This window comes from Callorhinchus milii, unplaced genomic scaffold (genome assembly GCF_018977255.1).
Source record: "Callorhinchus milii isolate IMCB2004 unplaced genomic scaffold, IMCB_Cmil_1.0 Scaffold2, whole genome shotgun sequence".
Classification (NCBI taxonomy): domain Eukaryota; kingdom Metazoa; phylum Chordata; class Chondrichthyes; order Chimaeriformes; family Callorhinchidae; genus Callorhinchus; species Callorhinchus milii.
This window is the reverse complement of record NW_024704743.1, coordinates 90,647,742-90,666,905: the sequence shown is the minus strand read 5'-3', so window position 1 is coordinate 90,666,905 and position 19,164 is coordinate 90,647,742. Positions and strand designations below refer to the sequence as shown.

Sequence of the window (19,164 nt, the reverse complement as noted above, 5' to 3'; positions counted from 1 at the left end):
TTTTACTGAGTAATTTTTATTGCTGTTCAGTGGCGTATGCTTTTAAAGTGCAAATGTCTGGAATGTATTATGAGGGCAGCAGCAAGGCACTAGTTAGGTACACAAGTGTACAATTGCCACGAGGGGGCACCTGTGACTGGTGGAAACATACCCGAGTCAAGTCATTGACCTCAGGAGAGAGATCAGAAAACTACTTTAGACTTTTTTTTAGCCATTGTAAATATGTAGTTATGTTTGCACAGTAAACAACAAGCCTGGATCAAAGAGCGGTTTGTTGCATAACCCTTCACTCAGATATGGTAAAGTCAGCAGCTCACTACTCTGTTGTAGGAAACAGACTCCATCAATAATTTTAACTAGACAGAAAGAGAACCGGTAAATGATTTGCAGTAGTGAGCATAACAGTGGGACTAGTTTGACTCATGTGGAGAAAAATACAACAGACCAGACTTAATAGGCTGCGTGGTTCTGAGCTGTGACATGCCATCACTTCATGGGCTGAAGATGTGATGTTTCCTCAAAGATTTAATGTCAACAACAACAACAAATTACATTTATATAGCACCTTTCACATCAGGAGGACATCCCAAAGTGCTGGACAGTCAAGGATTTGGATCCGAGCTGCGGGTTTGGATCAGGAGGGGTGGAGGGCAGGGAGGGTGGGGGTAAGAGGGTGACCGAAGGTGCGGTGGAAGAGGAGGGTCTTGCACAGTAAACAACAAGTCATCACATCAAATCTGTGATGAAACATCCCATTTTTTCATCGATTCCTCGAGACCGGCTATGGGTGCGAATCTGGCGCTTCTTTGGGATCCGAGGCATTGCTTTATAACAGAGGTCAGTTACCCTGTACGATAACAACAACGTGAATGTCCAGCTCAACTTCAATTTCTTAGTGGGAAACACTTTAGGTATATTGAATATTTATCCACACTCGGTAAGGATCTGTTTTCTCTCTTGCTGTAATGCTCTTGCTTGCAATAAATTTAAGTCTAGCTTTTCAATCCAGCCCTTGTGCCACCACAGCCACATTCTGATCGATCTGTAGGTAAGAGTGTGAGAGTCCAGTTATAATTTCACTCAAACTTCTCCTGCAGGCGAGGAGAGAGAGAGAGAGAGAGAGAAAAGAGAGAGAGAAAGAGAGAGAGAGAGAGAGAGAGAAATGCGGAAGTACGTGGCTTAAATGCAAAAGCAATCTGAGCTCCAGTACAGCAGTGACTCCAGTATTCCTCTGATCCAGACTTGTGGCGCATTTGCTCTGAGGATTTTGCGTGTGTGTGTGTGTGTGTGGTGTGTGTGTGTGTGGTGTGTGTGTGGTGTGTGGTGTGTGTGTGGTGTGTGTGTGTGTGTGTGCAGTCAGGCAGTCCACTGGGGGGGAGGAAGATGGACATGTCAGATGCACATCGTGTGCACCCTCACTCCCCAGAGCTACACCCCGGACTGCAGCAGATCTGAATCCTTCTTTGTTTTCTCTTTATTTCGAGGCATCACAGACCTGGTGTGGGAGGTCGCCCACTTGCCCGGGGTGGGGGTGGGTGGGGGGATGGGTGGGGGGGGCGCAGAGTTAGTTGGATGCGATTTTGCTGCGGGGTTCAGTTGCAGAGGCTGGAAACTGGGGAGCGACTGAACTATGTCGACCTCAAGAACTCCCGGAGTCCGTCACATCAGATTAAAGATCGTCAGAAAACCCGCGTTCGCCTGTTTCCTTCTGTGGATCGGTTGCTGGATCATTGCCAACACGTCCATCTACATCCACAGGAGCATCTTCGCAGGTTATTGCACTGAGGAGAAAAGCAAAAGGATCTTTGCGAGGCTGGTGAGCTGTCTGTTTGCACTGCACTGAAGCTGCACACACCAGGAGATGTGCCCCTATTCCGCACACAGTATCACTGCATTTACAGGGACACCGGTGGCAATCCTCCCACATAATAATAATAATAATAATCCTTGCATTTGATATAGCGCTTTTCACGTCGGGAGGACGTCCCAAAGCGCTTCACAGAACACACCGTAAAGTGAATTGACTGCCTATTTGTGGGCGAACGCGGCAGCCAATTGCGCACAGCAATGTCCCACCATCAGAAGTGCTGACCTCCTGGTCCTCGTATCTGACTGTAATGCTGTCATTTTTCTGCTCAGTGCGAGGATTACTGTTGTCCTGGGGTGGATGGACCACATTATGTGATTGAGAACACACAGCCCTTGCACACACAGCCACGTGGGAACACACTTGCATTCAGTCCGAATCTAACTCGGATTTTACACCCAAGCAATATCCTTTTTTGCCAAATTGGGAAACGGGGAAAAGTTAACCGAGTGAAATAAAAACAGGAGAGTTCAAGAAAATCTCCCAACTGATAATGTTTTGAACTGATGGTCCACACGTAGCAATAGCCTGGGAGAGGAGAGGAGAGGAGGGAGAGGGAAAGTGGCCAATGGTAACCAATGTTAACCATTTCTGAACCCTTGAGCAGTGGGAGCGCCGACATGTACTTGTTGTCCTGAGGCTAACAATTAAAGGGGGAAGTGCTGGACATTTCAAGGTCATCCCGTCTAATAAAATGTGCTTTAAGCTCCACTCTCCCCACTGCAGTGAGTGTGGTTTGCAAGCCGATTAGCACTTTGATCCCATGCTGGCTCTCCCAGCATCTCTACTGGCAGATGGCTGGAGCCCATGTGAGCCATGACCTAACGTCCCCAGGAAACAATCCAGACATCATTTCCCCACAAAACCTCCAGCTCCTTAAAACATCATCTCGTTTTATCAAATATAATGGTGACAAGTGAAGCATTATTTAAAGACCTCTCAACTCTGGCCCGCCCATCAATTTCACTCTAAAGTACTTAGCTGACAGATCTGTGAGCTTATATTTCTCAGTACTGCTAATAGGAAACCTGCCAAGTTGCCTAGAGTTTTGTGGTTAATGTGTCTAAAGCTCCCTCTAAATATTTAAATACACATCAGCAAATTTGGAACAAATCGTTCGGTGATGGGGATTTTAAATAAGAATTCTCTAAAGAGCATTTACCAAAATGTTAAATAACGAGAAAGCCAAATTCTCATTGTGGTCCACATTCACCTTGGATTCCTGTTTATGTTTTTATTTTGTAAAATGTTAAATTTAAAGATAGGTTGAATTTCTTTGTCAGATCAATGAGTGATACACCAGCAATACCAACAATGAGTTATTATTATCTTCAAATCATGAATATATAAATGTATATTTCATGTATGTCCAATCTAATCATATGAATACTTACCTATTCACTGGGGTCAGGAATTCTTCCCTCTCAGCTCCTGTTAACCCCACAAGCCAGAGCCGTAAGATACTATGAATTGATCGAGCAGCGGGACAAGTGCCAGTCAGTGTTGACAAGTTGCTGGTTAAACTCCAGCAATTCTCCAACATACTCCAAAACCTTGGCTCTTTGACAACCTGTGTCTATCACTTTCCAGTATGAGATGAACTGGCTGCAGCTCAGTGGCTCAAGGGAGAGAGTGTGCATTCCATTAGGGACACATGGAAATTTCAATGCATATGCAGAATTTTCAGTAGGTTGGTTTGGATAATTTTAAGCACATTGATAAGTTTCCGTGTGTGTCAAACACCCGGCTAATCAGAAGAAAAGTTTGAAAATGTTTGGATGCAAATGGATATACATTCCTGGATATTCTGCCTTAATGGATGAAAATATAGTCAGAAATGATGTGATGTTTAATTTATAATCCTTATAATATAGTGCCTTATCACCGTTGTTGACACTTCTCAAAGCACTCCACAGGATATATTGTAAAGTGGAGTGACTGTGTGTATTTTCTTCGGATGAGGCATTAAACTGAGGTCCCATCTGCCTGTTCAGGTGGACGTTGAAGATTCCATGGCACTATTTGAAAAGAGAAGGGAGTTTCTTCTGGTGTCCTAGCCCAAATCCCTCAAAATAAAATTGGTCACTCACCCCATGGCTGTTTGTGGGACATTGCTGAGCGTAACTCGCTGCCACATTTCACCCCAAAATACACAGTCAATCCATTGTACAGTATATCCTGTGAAGCTCTTTGAGATGTTTCAATGATGTGATAAGAGCTATATGAAAGGCAGGGGTTAATATATTATTATTTTCTGGGTGAATGTGGCAGCCAATTTGGGCAGAGCAATATTCCACAAATTTGACTGGTACAAGAAACAAACACATCTTGAAAATAAGACTAAACATACACAGGAAAGTTACTAATAATACTATAGAAATCCATAGATTAATAAAAATCTTTCATGTCAGGAAAACATCTCAAAGCGCTTCATAAGATTTACTGTAAAGTGAAGTGACTTTATTTTTTAGGTGAATCACGAGAGAAGAATTTATTTTCAGAAAAACACATTATTCACTCTGGTGAGAAAAGACATTTTCTTAAATTCTCTTATTGGGCAAAGTACGTCTCTTTCTCCACACAATGAAAAGCAAAATGTGGGAGCCATAATGGTGGTGGTTAATGGAATAGGAAAATAGATAGTAACAGAGGTTCAGTGGTAAGCATGGGAAATGGAACCAAGTTGTATGTGTTATTGAAGATAACTGTAACATGGGGCTGCGTTGACAGCCAGTTGACTCTCTTGAGTGATGATGGGGTTATTGAAATTCCTTTGATTGAGTAACAACTTAAAAGATTACATTCAGTAACAACAGCTTAGATTTATATTAGCCTGCATCATACAGGATAGTGTTTTGGAGCACGAGCTTATTCAAAGTTTTCTCAATACAATACAAAATTACATTTGTGAAGCACAATTCACGTTGGGAGGACATCCCAAGGCGCTGAACAGTCAGGGATTAGGACCCGAGTGGGGTGGGGGGGGAATGCTGGGATCAGGAAGGGTGGTGGTAGGAGGGTGGCTGAAGGCATGGTCAAAGAGGAGGGTCTTGAGCTGTGCCTTGAAGGAGGCAAGGGAGGCAGTGAGGCAAAGGGAATGTGGGATGGAGTTCCAGAGGGTGGGGGCAGAGAGGCTGAAGGCCCGACCACCAATGGTGGGGAGGACTAGGCGGGGATATGGAGCAGGCCATAGCCTGCTGATTGGAGGGAGCGGACAGGTTGATAAGGAGTAGGCAGGTCGGAGAGATAGGAGGGGATAAGGCTATGGAGGGCCTTAAAGGTGAGGACGAGAATTTTTAACTTGATCCTCTAAGGGATGGGGAGCTAGTTGGGCCGGGCGGGGGTGGGTTTAATGGGGTCGCGGAGCCGGGTGCAGGAGAGGACACTCGCTGCAGAGTTCCAGATGATCTGCAGCTTGTGGAGGGAACATTTGAGAAGGCCGACAAGTAGGGAGTTAGCGTAGTCGAGCCTAGATGTGATGAATGCATGAATGAGGATTTCGGCGGCCTGAGGGGTGAGACAGTGGCGGAGCCAGGTGATTTTGCAAATGTGGGAGAAGGCAGAGCGAGTTATAGAATGGATATGGGGTAGAAAGGACAGATGAGGGTTAAACAAAACACCTAGGTTCTGGACTGGCTCAAAATATAGTGGATGGAGACCAATAAGCCTCTGAAACGATGCCCCACCACACTTGGCTCAATGATACTCACTGGCTAGTCTCTCACAAAAATGGATGACGATGAGGAATGCCGATACATTAGTGATGATAGAATTGTAGAGTTGTCCACCAGAAATGAGGAAGAAGACTGAAAAAAAATCAATGAAATGAATCACTAGGGAGGAGAAATCTGAATAAAATTCATCACTTGGAATATATTGAGGAGGGATGTCATTGCACCCCTGCTCAAAAAACCCACCCTCAATCCTTCTAATGTCTCACACTACCATCCCATCAACAACCTACCCTTCCTCGCCAAAGTCCTGAATTGCATTGTTACAGGTCAACTTCGGTCACACCTCTCCCTCCACTCCCTCCTCGAGCCCCTGCAGTCTGGTTTTCACCCTGCCCACAGCACAGTGACAGCGCTTGTCAAAGTCACAAACAACATTCTCTCTATCTGTGACCAGGGCTCCCTCTGCCTCCTCGTCCTCCTGGATCTCTCTGCTGTGTTCAACATAGTCGACCATGCGATCCGCCTCCACCGTCTCTCCTCCCTCATGTACCTTTGTGAGACTGCACTCACATGGTTCGAGTCCTACTTAAACAACCGCCTCCACTTTATCTCAGCAAATGGTTTCTCCTCAGACCCCTCCCTGGTTACCTGGGGAGTACCCCAGGCCACCATCCTTGGCCCTCTTCTTTTCCTCATCTGTATGCTCCTTCTTGGCAACGTCATCCGCAGACACGGGGTAAACTTCCACATGTATGTGGATGACACACAAATCTACTTTGCCTCCTCCAGCATCAACTCCAGGTCCGCCGATATGCTGTCAGCTTGTCTGGCAAACATCAGGGCCTGGATGATTGTAAACTTCCTGCAGCTGAATATGGAGAAGATAGAAGCCATACTCCTCGACTCCTGTCAACATCTTTACTCCTGTGAATCTAAACTCCTTAACCTCCCTGGGCTCTCCCTCAGACTCATTGAACCAGTGCGCAATCTAGGCATCCGGTTCGACCCCCAACTGTCCTTTCTCCCTAACATCCAGTCCGGCCCAGGATCGCCTTCCTCCACCTCTGTCACATTGCCCGCCTCCGACCGTACCTTACCCCAAATGCAGCCAAAACTCTTGTGCGTGCATTTGTCGCCTCTGGATTACTCAAACACACTCCTCGCCGGTCTCTCCAGCTCCACTATTCACAAGATCCAGCTCATTCAGAACTCTGCCACCCACATACTGACCCGGACCAAACTCCGTATCCATATCTCACCAGTTCTGGCCAGGCTCCACTGGCTCCCGATCGTTGAATGGATCGACTTCAAGATCCTCAGTCTCTTGTTCAAATCCATTCACTCCCTGGCACCTCCCTACGTCTCCGACCTCCTCATTCCCCAATCCACCACGCGGCACCTACGCTCGACTGGCACTGGCCTCCTGCTCGACCCTGCACCCTCCGCCCCACCATTGGAGGTCATGCTTTCAGCCACTATGCCTCAAAACTATGGAACACTCTCCCTCAGTCCATCTGCCTTGCCCCCTTTCTCCCCTCTTTAAGATCCCACCTTAAAACTTTCCTCTTCGACCGTGCTTACGGCCATCTCCCCCTCCCCTCGACTCGGAGTCAGGCTCGCCACTGTTGAGTGCTCTGAGATGCTACCCTGTGTGGAGGGCACTATGTAAGTGCAAATTGTTGTTGCTGTTGTATATAATAGTGAATACATGCCTGTAAAGTAGAATAAGGAAAATCCAAACTTCAAACTATAATGTCAACTTGAGTTTCCATCTTGTGGTTTGTCATGTTATCTAAAATCTTCTTTTAAACCTCTAACTTGCTGACAGGTAACTGATACTCACTATGTAATTATTGAAGGAATTCTCTTCTATTTGAGGACTTAGTCTTTCAACACTTAATGAAGTATTTGATGGATAGCATGTGTTTTGCAGAATCAGAGAAACTATAGCATAGGAGGCTATTCAGCCCATCGAGCCTAAGCATGTGGTGAACTCATCTGCTAAAATTAACTACTCTAATCACGAACCTTGCTTGTTCTTTATACCCTTTTCTATATTTTCAAATGCCTTGGGATGTCCTCCCAATTTAAAAGGTACTTACATATCAATGTAATTGTATTCAAATGTTTATATTGTTTATGCCCTTTAAATACTGTTCTGGTCACAATCTCAGCAGCCATTTTTTGGAAAGTATTCCTTATTCTAATCTCTGTTAAATCTTCTGATGCAACCCTTAACTCTTCTAATGACAATGATACTACTCCTATACTGGGAAATATTGTACAAACAGAAAAATAACTGACTCACCAAACATTATAAAACTGCATGATGTTCCAAGGTTTCCTTCAGCCCATTTATGAAGTCCAGCATTCCAAGCAGAGGTGGATTTTTGCTTAAAAGGGAAGTGGCTACAGGGAGGGGGAGCTTTGATCAACTCTTTGAGCTTTGAGTCAAGGTCAGCTTCACAACAGGCAGGTCTATTTGTTACAGACCTTCACATGTGGACCTGGATTAAGCAGTTGGTGCTGAGTAAGCCTGGTACGTGGCATTGCACCAGCACCTCCAGAACATCAAAGTGGCCAGAATGTCACAAGCTGTCCTGAAAATTTCTCCCACTAAATGGAGGGCAGGTGTCTATCGAATAGCTGATGAGGGAACTTAGTGGCTTGGATGACAACTGCTGGAAGGCATTACTTGGAGTCCAAATCCCTTTTGTCTTTGTGTTTTGTTGTGAACACACAGGGCATGGTATGCAAATAGGTAAACAGCTGAAGCTCTGCATTTCCAGCTGATGGAACTATTGTTCAGTGATTAAGAGGGTTGGGGTGGTCCAGTCTGTGGGTAGGAGCATGATAGCAATGCTCTCATGGATTTCATGCTTAGTTGTGCTGCTCACAAGTTTGTGGTGCCTGCCATCCACATTGAGGGTGTTCTACACATAGAATAGAGTCTCAGAGTGCTGCATAGTTGCAGGGTTGGATGTTGAGCAAATCAGTTTGGCTAAGGTGGTTCAGTAGGTATGAAGGTGTTATCTGCGATTAGAAACAACAAATTGAATATGGAAATATTTAAGGCTAATTGAAGGAAGAAAATTAATTAAAGGACAGCGCCTTTAGGAGTGTCACAATTTCACCTTCATAATAAATACGCCTTTTACACTACTTTTCAATTTAGTGCATAAACACAGCACCTAACATTAAACTTGAACTCAGCAATCAATCACTCAACCCAGAAACACAAAGATTCAAAAAAAGTCAAACCTCAATATTTTTCAATCAAGTGCCGTGCATTTCAATGAATCCTCTTTAATATCTACATGCTCCCCCTTGGTGACATCGTCCGCAGACATGGGGTCAACTTCCATATGTATGCGGATGTATCTTTCTGCTTCCACCCTCAACTCCAGGACCACTGCTGTCCTGACAGACTGCGTGTCGGACATCAAGTCCTGGATGAGGGCAAATTTCCTATAGTTGAACAAGACTGAGGCCCTCCTGATTGTCTCGCGCCAGCGCCTCAGCATCTCAGGCTCTGGCAACATCAACCTCCATGGTTGCACACTTCAACTCACCAAGCCAGTCAGGAACCTAGGTGTCTTGTTCGACCCTCAACTGTCTTTTCTTCCCCACATCCAAACCATGATCTGCTCTGCCTTCTTTCACCTCCGTAACATCACCCGACTCCGCCACTACCTCACCTCTCAGGCCGCTGAAACTCTTGTTCATTCCTTCATCATATCCAGGCTCGACTATGCAAACGTCCTGCTTGTCGGTCTTCCCAACTCCTCCCTCCACAGGCTGCAGATAATCCAAAATTCTGCAGCTCGTGTCCTCTCCCGCACCAAACTCCGTGACCCCATCTCCCCCATTCTCGCCCGACTCCATTGGCTCCCTATCCTTCAGAGGATCCAATTCAAGATCCTGGTCCTCACCTGCAAAGCCCTCCATGGCCTCGCCCCACCCTACCTCTGCGATCTCCTAACCCCCTATCAACCCGCCCGCTCCCTCTGCTCAGCCGGCTCTGGCCTGCTCCACGTCCCCAACCCACCCACCCCACCATTGGCGGGAGAGCCTTCAGCCACTCTGCCCCCAACCTCTGGAATTCTCTGCCTCGTCCCCTCCTTAGCCTCCTTCAAGTCCCACCTCAAGACCCTCCTCTTCGACCATGCCATCGGCCACTCCCCTTCCCCTCCCCTCCCTTTTCCCCTCCTGACCCCAGCTCGGGTCTGAAATGCTGTACACTGTCCAGCGCCTTGGGACGTCCTCCCGACGTGAATGGCACTATACAAGTGTAATCTTGTTGTTGTTGTTGAACAGAGCTGCTGATACTGAATTGCTTTTTCAATGTTTTGAATGTTTTAACTTTAGTAAACCACGGTAAACCTAATTGTGTATTCGTTTCAGTGTCATGACTACAAGCAAGGAGTACTGACCGGAGATGTGTGCGATGATTTGTGTGTGACACAAACAATGGTTTATAAGCAATGCCTTTACTATGATAAAGGCAAAAAAGTCATCCAGGCAGATTGGAACAGCCAGCCAGTAATTCTGAAGTCCAAACTAGAAAATTTCTCTAGTTACGACAGATTGTACCTGTTGGATGAACGAGAAACCAGAAGCATTCAAGACATTGACATTCTCCTCTTTACTGCACTGGAAGTCAAACGTGCCTTGGGGCTTGAGGTGAAGAACACCACAGTACCACAGCTATGGGCCAAACAGCTGAAAGACAAAAGGGATTCCTACTCCAGGGCAGAGCTGGCCAGCATGTGGTCACTCCTACAGCAGGAGGAATACGTGCTTTTCAGATTGCTGCAGGACCTCAGTAAGCATGTCCCCAGAGTGATGGGCTCCTGTGGACATTTTTATGTAGTTGAATACCTTACAGCTGGGCACGCTTGGCATCACAGCCTTTTCTCTGTGGAAACACTAGTCAACCCTTCCTGGCGAGACAGCAGCAGAAAGGTGCTGTGGCGCACCATTAATGAAATTGCACTGAGTTTTCTTGAACTAATCAGACATTTTGAGAATGACTTTTCCCACCATCTTCATCTCTGTGACATCAAGCCAGAAAACTTTGCCATCAGGAGTGATCTGACGGTAATTTGCGCGCCCACATCATGAGAGCTACAGCATTAAAAGACAGGTCCATTTTGGTTTCTCATTCATAAAATCAATGTTAAGGGTCCCAGAAATTACATGTGTTTCATAGAGCTGTCTTAGGTATGTTATGCAACATTCAGTGTTATACACCCATTGTAAGTCCTCAATTATTTTCAAAATCTCATAGGTTTATTCCACAGTAAGAATGGAGCCAGTTAAAACGTGAACAACAACAACAAGCTACATTTACACAGCGCCTTTAATGTCGGGAGGAAGTCCCAAGGACCTGGACAGTCAGGGATTTGGACCCGAGCGGGGGGCTGGGATCAGGGGTTGGGTGGAGGGCAGGGAGGGCAGGAATGTGCCCTAAGGCGCAATCGATGAGGAGGATCTTGAGAGAACAGAGATTGAAACCAGAAATATAACCTAAGCAGCTTTATTATAAATCTGTCAAAATGTATCACGGTTGCAAGTCCTCTTAAGCATAGAGATGTCTAGCATGTCATTTAGAAAAGAGACAATTACATTTGTATAGCACTTTTTCGCATTGAAACATCTCAAAGTGTTTCACAAGAAATTACTGTCAAATGTGGTGCCAATTTTTTTGTGCTCAAACAGAGCTACACAGGAAAGATCCCCAAACATTCAAAAAGTAAACAACCAATTAACCTGGAATATATTGGTCAGGACACCAGGAAAAACTGCCTTAATTTTAAACAAGTAAAACCAGTTTAAAATGGGAAAGAGTAAAAGCAAACATTGAAAATATATTTGAAAATGATAAAAATAGACTCTTTGAATAATATTCCGAAATATTTGAAACTTATTCATGAAATATACCTTAAAAATTAAGATTGAGTTGGCAACATATGATAGACTGTCCTGCCCAACAATCTCCCAAAATAAAACTGATTCCCAAAATTGCTGTTTGTGTGTGGGACAACCCTGTGGAGCAATTTGTCTGCCACGTTCGCCTGCAAAATACACAGTCACTACATGTTAAGGTGTACTCTGTGAAGTGCTTTGGGCTTCCCTCCCAAAGTCCTGTTTGGAGTCCTGTAGCTCAGTGGTTAGAGCACTCACTTTGCAAGCGAGACACCTGGTTTCAATTCCCGGCAGGGTAAAACCTTGGACAAGTTTCCTTACTCCACATGCCTGATAATAATCCCTCAAAAAAATCCCACAATAATAAATTAGTAATTTCAATCTACAACTGTTTGTGGGACAGTTCCAATCTACAACTGTTTGTGGGATAATTGCTGTGCGCAATTGGCTGTCGCGTTTCGTCCACAAATATACAGTCAATTCACTTTATAGTCTATTCTGTGAAGCGCTTTGAGACGTCGAGAAGATGTGAAAAGCGCTATATCAAATGCAAGGATTATTATTATATTATGACCAAATGTAGGGATATTATTAATATTATTACTAATCACTGCCAACACCTGTACACTGATAACACCTGTATATTGACAACACACATACACAGTTTACACCTGTATACTGTAAATGTCTATACACTGTTGACACCCAAACATTGTTAACACCTGTTTAATGGCAGCATAGATACACTGTTAACATCTATACACTCTCAAAAAATAATTGGTTTGAAGTCAGCTACTGGAAGATGCCTGTAACACTGTATCCCTGTAGAAGACAAAAAGTAGCACAATGTCTTCAAATGGGAGGAGAGGATGTCTGGTTTTAAGTTGGAGAGTATGAGTGATTACTGCCTGGTTTTACCAGCCATCTGTATTTCCTGGTTGTTTAATGACAAATATAAGAATGGAAGGAGACCATTAAGCCTGTGGAGCCTGTTCCAGTTTATTGGACCATGATGGATCTTTCAAACCTAATTTCCTGCCTTTTCTCCATAACCTTATTTTCCCCAGTAACCATCTATCTCCCTTTTAAGTATCCCAATTGATCCTGTTTACACCACTTTCCAGGTAAATGTATTCTACATTTTTACAAACATCAGTGTAAAGAAATAATAATAATAATAATCCTTGCATTTAATAATGGCACTTTATCATATCATCAAAGTGTCTCAAAGGATTTCACTGGACGGTGTCCTAAATGTACATTTGCAGGCAAACATGGCAGCCAATATGAGCATAGCAATCTCCCACAAGGAGCCATGAATTGAATGATCAATTTTATCTAGGAATTGTTGGCTAGGACACCCAGAAGAAGTTCTCTTCTCTTTCCAAATAGTGCCATGGGATCTTTAACACCATCTTGAATGGGCAGACAGGTCCTAGTTTTAACATTTCCTCCAAAGGACAACACTTCCAACAATGCAGAACTTACCCAGCACTTCATTGGAACATCTGCGGAGACCATAAGATCAAAGTTCTGGCATGAAATGTGGGGTTTGAATCTACAAGCTTCTGACTCAGGGGATAAATAAGATTGTTACCAACTTAGCCAGGCTGACACCTGTTTTCTAATTGTATACCTTCAGGCGCTGACAGCATCACCATCCATGGTTGCACACTCCACCTTGCTAAGCCAGTCCGGAACCTTGTTTGACCCTCAACTATCCTTTCTACCCCACATCTGCGCCATGACCTACTCTGCCTTCCCCCACCTCCGCAACGTTGCCCGGCTCTGCCACTGCCTCTCACTGCAGGCCACCGAACCCTTCGTACACGCTTTCATTACATCGAGGCTCGACTATGAAAATTCACTGCTTGTCGGCCTCCCCAACTCCTCCCTTCACAGGCTGCAGATCATGCACAACTCTGCAGCCCATGTCCTCTCCATACGAGGCTCTGCAACCTTATCACCCCCATCCTTGTCCAACTCTACCGGCTTCCCATCACACAGAGGATACAGTTCAAGATCCTGGTCCTCACCTTCAAAGCCCTCCATGGTCTTGCTCCCCCCTACCTCTCCAATCTCCTAACCCCCTACCACCCTGTTCGTTCCCTCTGCTCAGTGGGCTCCGGTCTGCTTCATGTCCCCGCCTTGCTCGCCCCACTATTGGCGGGCGGGCCTTCCGCCACTCTGCACCCACCCTCTGGAACTCCATCCCGCAGTCCCTCCGTCTCGCCCCCTCCCTTGCCACCGTGAAGATCCACCTCAAGACCTTCCTCTTTGACCGTGCTTTCAATCTCCCTGCTTATTATTATTATTATATATTCCCCCCCCTGCCCTCCCCCCTCCCCCACCCCGACCCTCAGCTTGGGTCCGTAACTCTCTCTGTCCAGCGCCTTGGGATGTCCTCCCAATGTGAAAGGCGCTTTACAAATGTAATTTTGTTGTTGTTAAGATTCTGGCCCTTGTTCTGAATCTCACTAACAGTGGAAAGAGTTGTCTACTATTTAGATTGTCAGTTCCCTTCTTTGTTTTAAAATTGTACAATACAAACAATGACAGGCTCATGATAAAGCCAAAAGCTAACTCTGAGCTCCCTACATCAATGGTACTGATGACAGGTTACAGGTGCCCATACCTTTTGGACATCTTTCCCCTCCCCTTCCCTACCCCCTTCTGCTCCCAGCCGCAGCATGCATTGTCAAGTCCATTGAGACGTCCTCCTGCCCTAAAAGGTTCCATATAAATTTCAATTGTATTGCATTCATTGAGAAAATCATCACAATGTCAAGACCCCTGCTTTAAACCACATCAGTAATTTCAAACAATTTGTTAAAAACAACCTTAACATTTGATAATTAAATCATGTTAAATTCAGACATATAAGCTGCCATTTCATTTCTGTGTTGCAGGTTGTTGCAATTGATGTAGATATGGCCTTTTTTGAACCCAAAATGCGTAACATCCTCGAACAAAATTGCACAGCAGATGAAGACTGTAATTTTTTTGACTGTTTCTCTAGGTGTAATACAAAGACGAATAAATGTACAGCAGAGCGTTCAAATAGTAACCTACAGGTCAGTGAATTCTCTTTCAAATGAATAAACATTTTGTCTTTATTCGCTATCCATCTGTTAAGATAACCTTAAACTGCATGTGGATCTATCAGCACTGGTTCACAGTGTTTTGTTCTCACAATTAGGAATACCTTCTGAATATCAATTTGCAGGTCCTAGTTCTCTCTTGTTCATTTTGCTATTGCTTATTGGCTTCTAGATATTATCTACCCACCACACCATGTGTGTTCTTCTCCTTGTCTCCCTTCTTATCATGCTTTATGTTCCTGGAGTGCCTTGTGCCTCACACATTTTCATTTCATAGATACTGTATTGTTATACTGTAGAAAATAGAAATTAAACTACTAAGCTCAGCACAGCAAAATAGATTCCTGTGAAGAGACAACATAAAAAAGAATCAATTCTAAGTTAAGAAGAAATCACTTATGCTGTAAAAATATCCTGCAGCAATGATAATAATAATAATAATAATAATAATCCTTGGATTTGATATAGCGCTTTTCACGTCGGGAGGACGTCCCAAAGCGCTTCACAGAACACACTGTAAAGTGAATTGACTGTATATTTGTGGGCGAACGCGGCAGCCAATTGCGCACAGCAATGTCCCACAAACAGTCGTGGATTGAAAATGACCAATTTATTATTGTTTTTGGTTTTGGAGGGATTATTATTAGGCTCTGTGTGGATATTTGATAGTCAAATATGAGAAACATACTAACCATGCCACACGTGCAGTTTGTAATACAGTTATTTCTGTAAACTCATTGCTTTCTTTTAAAATAATAATAATCTTTGCATTTGATACGGTGCCTTATCACATCTTCGAGACGTTTCAAAGCGTTTCACAGAATATAATGTAAAGTGAATTGACTATATATTTTGTGGGCGAAATGCTGCAGCCAATTGCACCAGTAATGTCCCACAAACAGTCATGGATTGAGTGACCAAACTACTCGTATGATATTTGAAGAAATTATTAGTCCCCTGGAAAAGTGATCTGCCAATCGACTAACAACTAGGTTCCTACTTACTCCCAGGTGAACAGAGGCATGTGGAGAAACAGGTCCTCTCGCTTGCGAGGCAAATGCTCTAACCACTAAGCTGTAGGACTCCACGTAGCTCTACATTCAGACATTATAAAGTAGTACATCATATGTCAGGATATTTTAATAATATCCCTACTTTTGATAAACTTCATAATGTAGAATGTGTCAATGCACTTCACAGTATCTACTGTCAAGTAACATAACCATGTATCTTTGGCAAATGTGGCAAATGTCTTGCTTACATTATTGTGGAGTTCTGTAGCTCAGTGGTTAGAGCACTCACCTCGCAAGCGAGAGACCTGGGTTCAATTCCCAGCAGGGTGAAATATTGGGCAAGTTTCCTTACTCCACACGTTTACCTAACAGTAAATAGGAACCCGGGTGTCAGTCGATTGGCAGATCGCTTTTCCAGGGGTAATACTAATTCCTTCAAAAAAAAAAATAATTTGGTCATTCAATCCATGACGGTTTGTGGGACACTGCTGTGTGCAATTGGGTGTCATGTTTTGCCCACAGAGTATACAGTCAATTCACTTTGCAGTATATTCTGTGAAGCGCTTTGAGACCACTCAAAGACATGATAAGGTGCTATATCAAATATAAGGATTGTTATTATTGTGTCAAGAGTGCAGTTTACTATGAATCATTAACTCTCTAACATTGTTTTTTGGTCAAGTGGAAAGTTTACGTGAAGACGATGGTAACATTTCATAAATGGACACAGTGATCTTCGGCTGCCTCATTCAGAGCACATTGTTGACCACAATTTATGCAAATCCATAGGATCAAAATGCATTTCATTGCAAATCCATTCCCTTTTGAGTAATGAGTGGAGAATAATTTATATTGTGTTTTCATAAAGAGATTCCACAGTAATAAAATAATTGGGGGGCCTGACGTACTAGAATTCCTATGACTGTACTTTTCATGTTAAAATAATACTCTTTTGTATTATAATACAATATTCTTCACAAGCTGCAACTCATCCAAAACTCCAATGCCCACATCCTCAGATGCACCAAACTCCACATGCCCATCATTCTTGTCCTCGCCAGTCTCCTTTGGCTCCCTGATTCGCTGTGGATCAATTTCAAGATCCTCACCCTGATCTATAAATCCATCCACACCCTGACATTTCCTTATCTCTCCAATGTTCTCTTACCCTACTCCTCCACACTTGACCTCCGATCCTCTACCCAAGGCTTGCAGTGCATTCCCACCCTCACCGTGCCATTATTGGTGAGTGAGCCTTTAATTCCTACGACCGAATCTTTGGATTCCCTCCTTCCCTCTTCTCTTCAGCTCACCCCTCTATTTCGTTCTTGAAGTCTCAGCTCAAAACCTACCTCTTTGAACATGCCTACAGTCACCTCCCCATTCTCCCTTGCTCGTTGTCCAACTCCGTTCATGTTCAGTGCTCCAAGACATTAGTTATCCTATGTGATTGGGCGCTATATCAATGCAACTTGTTGTCAATCTTCACCATCTCTTAAAGGGAAAAGAATGTGTTGAACTTCTTCCCCCACCTCATTTATAAAAAGAATCCTACACCATGTGATGTCAGACACTACCTTTGGCTCATTTTTCAAAATCATTGCATTACCAATGATTTATGGTAACATTTTGAATTATAGGGATAAATGACATGACATTTTATAACTGGTTTGACTTCTATGAAGTCAATGGGACGTCCTCCTGACGTGAAAGGCGCTTTATAAATGGAATCTTGTTGTTGTTGTTGTTGTATGAGGCTTTCCTACCAACCTCATTCCATTGATTCACTGGGGGATAGGACCCTTCCTTGCAGGTGATGCTTTCTTACTTTCATCAATTGAAATAAGATCTGCATCACCAAAACAAAACTCTGCTGCTCTCAACTGCCTCCCTTACATGAGGCATCTCCATCAGCATATTAAGCCAGAGGGCAGATAATACTACTAACCAGGCAGTATAGGGAGAGGGATAATTTTGCAGATATCATGGCACAAGCCTGAAGCTGTCCAAGGTGGGTTTCTGGGGTCTGGTTGATCTGATCTGGCCCAAATTGCAACCATGTAATGGGGCTCACACAGTGCTGTCCACAGATCTCAAAGTAACAGGTATGTCAATTTGTGTAAAACTGGCTCCTTCCAAAGTCCAGTGGAGATTTGGAAGGAGTCAGTCAGTTCACTGTCCATCGGTGCATTGAACAAGTTACCTTTTCCTTAAACTATTAGTAGTTTCTAATTGTGGCCTGTAACTATGAAACTATTGCCGGCCTCGGATCTAAAGACTGATTTGATCTCTTGTTTTTTCACAGGTTATTTGTGATAAAATTTTCCGTCCCTTATTTATCTCAAAGCTGAGTGAACTTAGGATGTATCACCCACTGCAATCTCAGCTGCGTAATGCAGTGCTGAGGTGTTCTGAGTTGTCCATCCATGGCGTTACAGACAAGAAAACGATGGAGGTTACATTCTTGGAGCTGTATGGTTTGCTCAAGGCCTGGCAGAGATAAATGTGACATTATACCATAAATTGACTATTAAGCAGGCGAAAGAACTGACCTTTGGAATTGAACCTTGAGCCCTTGTGCATTGTGATGGAGTGAACATTGTTCTGGAGAAGGACACGAACATCAGAAGCAACTCCAGGTTCTTTTGAGTCCAAACAAACATCAAACCCAACTGAGGATCTCAAGTGACCTGAATTGACCCATTTCAGGTTACATTTTAATGCAGGTGTTTGTATAAATAGGGTTGGAGATTACCATGAATAGCTGAGACATATATATTTTACAACACACACTTCAGTCTTGAGGTCAAAGTGTAAACAGTTAATACATGACTTATAGTATTTTTCCTACAGATTTTTTTTTAGAAATTGAAGCATTTTGATTCACGTTGTTCAAAACAGCGATAATCTTTTACAATAAATATATTTCTTGAGGCCCACTTCTCATTGGTTATTTCTACTTTTGTTGTCAACACTGCACTGCACAGTGCAGCTCAATGATTCTGTTGTAGTGGTTCACTTTTGCTGCTGTAAATAGAAAGTGATTTTTACTGAGAAAGAATAACATTTTATTTCAATTTCGAAATATCCAAACGGAGAATGAGACAGATTGACAATAAGTGCTCGCAACTCTGTATACTGATCTCCAGTGAGCCTCTTGTAATACTTGTGAAACTATTAACGGTCCCACATCAATTTGCTTTGTTGCTGTATAAAGTAGCTTCTATGCAAAGTATTGTTACGTGTTTGTGGCTGACTTCAGTTTAGCGATGCCCTTTGTAGCTGCTTCATTTTCTGGAAAGTACACTCACTACCTCTTTCCATTTGCACCCAAAATTAAACATTATCACGGGTACAGTATATACTTCAAATAATATTTCTGGAGATTTTCGATCTTTAAAAAGCAAACACTGAAAATTCCTTGTAATTTCCATGTGCTTTTGTCAGAATATGGTACTTAAAAACAACTATTGTATGCATGCAGACTTTATTTTCCTCCTTGTAATTAGATTGGTCCGACTTTAATGTCTGTGGGAGCTCTGACTATTAGTATCATAACTCATTCAGATGAAGAGAGAACA

At 43.5% G+C, this 19,164-nt stretch overlaps 1 protein-coding gene across 2 annotated transcripts; it reads left to right on the top strand.

Moving 5' to 3' along the window:
- Nucleotides 1–691: 691 nt before the first annotated feature.
- On the top strand, nt 692–18,518 carry dipk1c (divergent protein kinase domain 1C). Of its 2 annotated transcripts, none has more exons than XM_042332561.1 (4): nt 692–837; nt 9,946–10,641; nt 14,379–14,543; nt 17,889–18,518. In XM_042332561.1, exons 1-4 carry the CDS (start codon nt 784–786, stop codon nt 18,084–18,086), a joined length of 1,113 nt encoding a protein of 370 aa, XP_042188495.1. In that variant the 5' UTR covers nt 692–783; the 3' UTR covers nt 18,087–18,518. The 2 variants fall into 2 exon arrangements, with proteins under 2 accessions (XP_042188495.1, XP_007901410.2); XM_007903219.2 differs by lacking the exon at nt 692–837 and adding an exon at nt 1,543–1,816.
- The last annotated feature ends 646 nt before the right edge of the window (nt 18,519–19,164 follow it).

What these genes read in the sequence shown, in the direction of transcription:
- dipk1c (XM_007903219.2), top strand. Translation starts at nt 1,631, where the DNA reads ATGTCGACCTCAAGAACTCCCGGAGTCCGTCACATCAGATTAAAGATC. An exon ending in AAAGGATCTTTGCGAGGCTG is followed by an intron (nt 1,817 to 9,945) that starts GTGAGCTGTCTG and finishes TATTCGTTTCAG; the next exon opens with TGTCATGACTACAAGCAAGG. An exon ending in GTTCAAATAGTAACCTACAG is followed by an intron (nt 14,544 to 17,888) that starts GTCAGTGAATTC and finishes GTTTTTTCACAG; the next exon opens with GTTATTTGTGATAAAATTTT.